The 6994-nt window shown below is 46.3% G+C and overlaps 2 protein-coding genes across 2 annotated transcripts; both read left to right on the top strand.

Moving 5' to 3' along the window:
- Window positions 1-307: 307 nt before the first annotated feature.
- Window positions 308-3689, top strand: LOC123070442 (serine-aspartate repeat-containing protein I). The gene is made up of 4 exons (XM_044493672.1): window positions 308-618; window positions 918-1402; window positions 1487-1594; window positions 3208-3689. Exons 1-3 carry the CDS (start codon window positions 438-440, stop codon window positions 1586-1588), a joined length of 768 nt encoding a protein of 255 aa, XP_044349607.1. The 5' UTR covers window positions 308-437; the 3' UTR covers window positions 1589-1594; window positions 3208-3689.
- A 1044-nt stretch (window positions 3690-4733) lies between these two features.
- LOC123065550 (bidirectional sugar transporter SWEET2b) lies at window positions 4734-6391 on the top strand. The gene is made up of 5 exons (XM_044488808.1): window positions 4734-5044; window positions 5147-5366; window positions 5484-5642; window positions 5733-5852; window positions 5962-6391. Exons 1-5 carry the CDS (start codon window positions 4956-4958, stop codon window positions 6067-6069), a joined length of 696 nt encoding a protein of 231 aa, XP_044344743.1. The 5' UTR covers window positions 4734-4955; the 3' UTR covers window positions 6070-6391.
- Window positions 6392-6994: the final 603 nt, after the last annotated feature.

Genomic DNA, 6994 nt, shown 5'->3' with positions numbered 1-6994 from the left:
GTGATGTGCGTTCAGTATGAGGAGATGTTCCCGTCGACTACGAAGGCGTTTGTGGCGACTTTGTCAATCTCAAAATGATGTGCCGGTTTAGTCTCTCCAAGGTGTTTATAGGGGTAGAATGCATGTACGTGTGTTCATAGGGATGAGTGTATGTGTCTATGTATCTTCCGCGTCTGTTAAAAAAACTAAACAGATTTTCTGGTAAAAATATTTTGCACATGTAACTTGAGAAACAAACGATACATTTTGCGCACAGATAAAATAGATATAATCCCGTTCAAATTTGTTCCATCTGCGTAAACCGAACAAAAACTGATCCCCTCCCTCCACAACAAAACAAATCTCCTTGCCCTTCCTCTTCCTCCCCTCTCTCCTCTCTCCTCTCCTCCCGTTCCATCGCCCGCTGCCCCGCCGGCGCCGCACCCTCGAATTCCGCCATGCCGAAGGGCGCCAAAAAGCGTGCGAAGCTCAAGAAGAAGCAGCAGGGGGGCCAGCCTGCCGGGTCCAACGGCGGCGCCACCACCACCACCAACAACAACAACGGAAGCAATAACTCGAGCCACGGCGACGCCGCCAGCGATGGAAACCACCTACCAATCAAACTTAACATTCCTCCCGGTACGCATGGCATCTACCCCTCCTCCCCCTCCCCCTCCCCCCTCTTTAAGCCGGGGGCAGATCTGCGCCACGCCGCTTTCGGCACCAGCGGGGAGGCAGGAATTGCCTTTTGCGCTTGCGGCGAGGGTGGCATTCGTACGCCCTCCGCTGGCGGCGGCCGGCCCTCCCTCCCCCACGTTCCCACCGCCCGCTTTACGAGTTGTTCGCCTTTTCGCCTCGCTTCCTTTCGTGCCCTATAATATGATGGATGCGTGTGTGTGTTTCTGATGCCGTGTGCTTGTGTTCGGTGGTGGGCGCAGTGGATGCGAGCGAGGATTCGATGGAGAGCTCCGAGGAGATGGTGACGCCGAGGGCGGAGGCGGCCGAGGAGGAGAAGAAGGGCGCCACGTCGGAGGTGCCGGTGGAGCGCGCCGTCGAGGTCGCTGATGAGGGCGCCACGGGCGAGGCCGGGGAGGAGGTCATGGTTGACGCTTTACCGCCTGAAGCTGCTGACCGGGAACCAGAGGGTAAGGTGGATGTGAGGGCGGAGGCGCATGCCGTGGTGCAGGAACCGGAGGTGCAGGATATCGTGGTGTCCGAAGCACCTGAGGTGCTGGAACCAGAGATGAAGAGCGAGGAGGTGGTGATCCGGGACAAGGCCAAGGTGCATCCTGCGCACCAACCGGAGACGAAGGCCGAGGAGGTGGTGGTCAGGGATGCGGACACGGCTGCTGTGGTGCAGGAACCGGAGGCAAAGGGTGAGGTGTCACGGTCTCGTGAGCCAGCTGCTGCGCAGACTACAGAGGTACACAACGTTTCTGCTTGTTTATCATCCATCCCCAATATTTTGAAGCTGTGATGTTCATTAGATGGGTTACTTTTGTTGCAGGTGGTACGCGGACCGGCAGTGGCGGTGACTGCTTCAGGGCATCGGGCAAAATGGTGGAATTGCTGTGGGATTTTGGAAGTCTTTGCTGGTTCAGAGAGATAGATGGAGGTGAGTCGGTTCTGTGCTTATGATTGTGTTTTATAATGCCCTGTTCAGTGAGAGTGCCATTCGATCAGTTGTTTGTTTGAATTCTGTGCAAATTGTGAGTGAACAAAATCTTGTGTGCTGCACCTTTGAACATGAGATGCAGATTTCTATTCCCTATGGCCTATGCATAACTTAAACATTTGAAATCTGTAGTAAAACAATTGGATGCAGCTGGGGAACTTGAATCATTTGTTAGGTAAATGTCCGGAGAACAGCCCGTTCAGTAAATACTAACTTTAAATCAAAGGCTTTGACCTTCTAGTGCTTTTTGATAAATTGGTATGCTCCCGGCATTGACATTTATCATATTTAATACAAGCATGTCTGGAATTGTTTTTCTAGGATTAAATGTATCAGCACTTGTGATTTTATCTTCCCGTTTTAAAAGTATTCACAATGGCTGACACCATCATTGAGAGCATGGTAATAATACATGTCTGCAGCTGGAAACATATTTAAGGGGTTACGAGAAAATGATGCCTGGAAGAAAACTTTGAACAAGTTGTCTAAGATCATTTATTTTATGTGGCCCTTAATCTTTCAATTTGTTTATGACTGCTGGGTTTATTAGTACAGTTGCTCTGTATCATGTAAGTATTTCTTCAACCTTAGTACTGCCCTTTTGCTACCAAGAGTTATCTGTACAATAGAAGCACCATTTTGGGCATATTAAGCTTTCCAATATGTATGGAGGCATCATATCATGCTAGATCTCAGTCTCATACATGTAATGAGCTTTATACAAAGAACTGATTTCTTAAATCAAATGCTTAGCGCTGAGTTACTTGTAAGATATCAAGGAGCCATGTGTTGGGAGTGTCGTGTTATGGTACCTGAATAAATTTGATTGCGCTGCATTTATAAGAGGCCGGGGCCCATGTCAAATCATACGCTGTTCCTTATGTCCTAGTAGTCTTTTATTTGGCAGAGAATATCTTAGAAGTTTGATGAGCTTGACATGTGCTATATAGCTGTAGCATTTGGACACTATTACGTATGAACCGAGAACACACTACTCATTTAACTTAATTGCAAATTGCAATATACATGTACACAAAATTGTACCCTACATTTTTATATTAGTGGGGAATAGTCATGTTGTTTACATCAAAAGAATTTCCCAAATTTCATGTGTTTTGTTTTATGTGTGTTTGCCTGTGAGCTTATATGAGAAGTACTAGGAGACCTTCTTTGTACTATTTTGAAGAACCTGCTCCCTGCTACATGTGGAAATCTAGGAGGCACCTTTTCTGCGATATTTTCTGTACTCTTATTCATTTTAAGAAAAGATAACTCTGGAGCTGATAAGTAGTAACATACCACTCACTTAACTAGGATCGTTGGCTGATTTCATCTTGAGAATTCATCTGCAATCTATCCGTGATGCATTCTCTATGTTTACTGTTGTTTCTATGCACGGAAATGTGGATAATAAACTAAAAAAACTGTCAAGACTTAGATAACAGTACCTTGGTAAAAGACTATATTGATCCTTCGGTGTCTTGTGCTTGTTCTTCATTCATGCTAAGTTATATTTCGTTAGCAGCCTTAAGAAATGCCCTTGTTATGCTCAGGTACATGAATTGGAAGGAATTTGGAAAGCAAGATGGCAGAAGATGCAAAGTTGTGCAAAGCTGATGGGTATCTGTAACTAGGCTCGTTGAGTGCTCACACAGATGATGGAGTTGAAGGATTTCGAATGACATCGAGCTGATGTTTCTCTCCACCCGTATTTTCCGTGTCTTGCTGTGCAAAGTTACATTGTATTGGTCGTGGTTAAAATCCTGGGTGCAGTATTCTGAGTATTACCCCTTGTCTAGCATGTTCTAGGTTCTGCTGTCCTTGTAGCATATGAGTTAAAAAGTGGGTCAACAGTAAAAATTTTGGTCTTTGTTTTCTGTACTTATTTGTCGGGAGGTATCGTCTATTACGTCCCTTTTAATGGCCCTGTTACAATTTGAGATGCTATTTATCGTGGTCTTAAATAGTTCCTCACATCATATCAGAATGTTCAATACAGAAACAAAAATAAAGATCCTGATATGGGTTACACTCTTTTCTGTTCGTCTTCCATCAGATGATTGCACATGCTGGGACCTCATTAATTACTCGTGAACTTGTTGTCTGACAGACATTCATATATTTGGCCCAAATATTGTTATGAACTATGAAGTTTGTAAAGATGCTGGCTCTGCCTTGTCGACTCGTATACCTTCCTTGCCTTTTCCATTTGTTCCAATACTTGAGCTCCGTTGCTTGCTTTACGTGATCTTTACTCGCAATTTCAAGGAAAAAGGCTCACCTGGGATGCGATGTCGCTTATTCTGGCAAACTGACGTGGTGATCTTGTTGAGGTCAACTTCCTATTAGATCTTTGAATTGAAGGTTAGTGGGAAGACCAAAAAAGAAGAAAAAAAATGGCAAGTTTTACCCCGATTTTGCGAAGCAGTGTCTGAAAGATGGCGTGTAGCCACTTATATTTGGCTCAACTGATGACTTATCTCCACAAGTTTTGAGCATAGAATTGCCAAACCACTGCATTTCTCCTTGCTGAATTCCATCTGGTCATTCTAAGCAGTGACATGGCGAGGCGTGTCAGCCTCAAACGCGCCTTTTGTCATCCGCTCCGCTTCTCAGAGGTGTTGTCGGCCGTCCAATCTTCTGGTTGCCTAGGGCCGGAGACCGTTCGGTCAAATGACGGCCAAGCAAGCCGGTGGCCATCCAACCTTTTCGGCCACAAGTTCAAAGAGTGACTTGGCCGATTTGTGTTCATGGCGATGATCCGCGATCCGACCTATCAACTACCTGGACGCCATTACCTCAAAAAAGAAAAAAGAAAAAAGAAACTACCTGGACACCAGGAAAGATTCTTCAGATCCAACCGCAGAAAACGATAGTCTGTAGATAGCTGGTAAATTTTATTTTTTTTCGTAAAGCCAGCAGTGATCTTGCCAGTGCGTCAGTAATGAGCTAGTTGACAAAAAACACATTCATGCCACTGCGGACCACGTCCATGCGATACACGACAGTGAAAGGGAGCCCCCGTATCAGCAGAGGCAAGACAAGTTGCTGGTTAACTGATATGAGTGGAGACGCATGCTCGCAGTCTCCCGTTCCATAGACGCGAAAAAATATATGAAGAGGCGCGTTCCCAGGGCTAGGTTGCCGATGATTCAACCATACAATCGAACTTGTGGCTGTGGGGTTTTGGCTCGTGCCGTGCCGCCCGCTACAAAAGCCACGGCCGGGTTTACAGTGCTGAGGAGGCAGACGTGGAAATAGCCAAGATACAATACAAGGAGGCTCCTTCAATCTTTCATTCATGGACTCCCTCTCCCTGTACGAGATCTCCTGCTTCGCCGCTGGGTTTGCCGGCAACCTCTTCGCCTTCGCTCTCTTCCTCTCCCCAGTGTAAGCATGTTATAAATGGATGTTGCTGGTTTCGTTGGTTTGATCATCGTGGAGAGAGGTTTCTGACGACGGGTTTGTGTTTCGTGTTGTTTGCCTTTTCAGGCCGACCTTCAAGAGGATCCTCAAGGCCAAGTCCACGGAGCAGTTCGACGGGCTCCCCTACTTGCTCTCCCTGCTCAACTGCTTCATCTGCCTCTGGTATGGGCTCCCCTGGGTCTCCGACGGCCGGCTGCTCGTCGCCACCGTCAACGGCACCGGCGCCGCGTTCCAGCTCGCCTACATTTCTCTCTTCTTCATCTACGCCGACAGCAGAAAGACCAGGGTAATTTCCTTCCCGTCCTCAACCCGTTCCACTTTCATCTCGGAAACAGTCCAACGGGGAACAACAACTGCAATACTTCTTCCTGTACTGAATTCTGTTACCCGTTTTCCTCCACAGCTGAGGATGGTAGGGCTCCTGGTTCTCCTGGTCTGCGCGTTCGCCCTCGTCGCGCACGCGAGCATCGCCTTCTTCGACCAGCCGACTCGGCAGCAGTTCGTCGGCGCCGTGAGCATGGCGTCGCTCATCTCCATGTTTGCTTCCCCACTAGCCGTCATGGTACGCCGCCCGATCAATCTGGGCTCCTCATCAAAATTTCTCCTACCTAGACATCTGTTCTCACACATGTCTCCATCGTTGCTTCTTCAGGGCGTGGTGATCAGGACGGAGTGCGTGGAGTTCATGCCCTTCTACCTCTCGCTCTCTACGCTGCTCATGAGCGCCTCTTTCGCGGTATACGGACTGCTGCTGCGTGATCTCTTCATCTACGTAAGCACCCTATCCGATTTCAAATTGCATTTTTTTACTTGAATCGATGTATCTGTCGGATCGGAATGCCTGTGCTGACGATTGGACTTCTTGCCGTCTGAATTTTCAGCTGCCCAACGGGCTTGGAGTTGTCCTGGGAGCAACGCAGTTGGCACTCTACGCTTACTACAGCAGGAAATGGAGATGCAAGGATTCATCTGCGCCGTTGCTTGCCTGATCAAACCTCAAGTGATCAATTCTCAGTTTTAGCTTGGCTAGAAAGGGCGGGTGTGGGGTTCTGTAGGAGAGAATTGTATGCCCCGGCCCTGTTTTCCCCAGTTGATGCTGAATCAGTTTGTACAGATTTGCTGGCCTACGCCTCTGTTTATATGTTACTCAAGTATCATTCTTTTCCTGAAGAATGCAGAGGGGGATATTTTGTTTGATTCCCCCTTTCTTATGAAATGTTTCTCCACACAAATATTTCAATTCTGGGCATTCTTACTTAAAATATCTAGCAAAAGTTCACTTTTCAAATATTTGTACATTTTATACCACCACACCATATTTTTATGGCATTTGTATTTTATATTACGTAGGTAGCCAAGAAAAACGACCATTTGGCATGAGTGGTGGCTATCTCAAAAACAATGAGTCAAGAAAAACATAAGAACAAAATACACAAACACATTTTTTTAGTTTCTGTGATGTAAAATTACAAACCTAAAAACACAACGTATTATGTACATATTGATATTATTTTACTTTGTTGTCTTGCAATTTTTATGCCAACTTTTGGTTTCTGAAACTCAAACATGAACGTAAGTTACGTAACCACTTGTCCTCCAGTGGCGGAGCTTCGGCCGATATGTTGGAGGGCAATGGGCGGACATGTATCGCATGCTGCGTTACATATCAAGCGGTCGCCTACAGACCTCCTCGTCGCTAGCATGGTGGGGTGGACCGGCCCATTAGCGCACACCTGGGATCGCTCGCTCCCAGTATATATGTATGGTGTTCCATAAAAAAAAGCATACGTACTGTCTGTGTGGTTTTTTATTTTCTTGTTTTTCCCACTACATACGATTTTAAAAATTAGTGAATTAAAAAAATTCACGGATTAAAGTCATCTTCAATGTTTTTGGAAAAAAACTTTAATAAGG

This window comes from Triticum aestivum, chromosome 3B (genome assembly GCF_018294505.1).
Source record: "Triticum aestivum cultivar Chinese Spring chromosome 3B, IWGSC CS RefSeq v2.1, whole genome shotgun sequence".
NCBI classification, from domain to species: Eukaryota; Viridiplantae; Streptophyta; class Magnoliopsida; order Poales; family Poaceae; genus Triticum; species Triticum aestivum.
The sequence above is the reverse complement of the archived record's forward strand: the minus strand, read 5'-3'. Positions and strand labels throughout refer to the sequence as shown.

What these genes read in the sequence shown, in the direction of transcription:
- LOC123070442 (XM_044493672.1), top strand. Translation starts at nt 438, where the DNA reads ATGCCGAAGGGCGCCAAAAAGCGTGCGAAGCTCAAGAAGAAGCAGCAG. An exon ending in CAAACTTAACATTCCTCCCG is followed by an intron (nt 619 to 917) that starts GTACGCATGGCA and finishes TGGTGGGCGCAG; the next exon opens with TGGATGCGAGCGAGGATTCG. An exon ending in CTGCTGCGCAGACTACAGAG is followed by an intron (nt 1,403 to 1,486) that starts GTACACAACGTT and finishes CTTTTGTTGCAG; the next exon opens with GTGGTACGCGGACCGGCAGT.
- LOC123065550 (XM_044488808.1), top strand. Translation starts at nt 4,956, where the DNA reads ATGGACTCCCTCTCCCTGTACGAGATCTCCTGCTTCGCCGCTGGGTTT. An exon ending in GCTCTCTTCCTCTCCCCAGT is followed by an intron (nt 5,045 to 5,146) that starts GTAAGCATGTTA and finishes TTGCCTTTTCAG; the next exon opens with GCCGACCTTCAAGAGGATCC. An exon ending in CCGACAGCAGAAAGACCAGG is followed by an intron (nt 5,367 to 5,483) that starts GTAATTTCCTTC and finishes TTTCCTCCACAG; the next exon opens with CTGAGGATGGTAGGGCTCCT.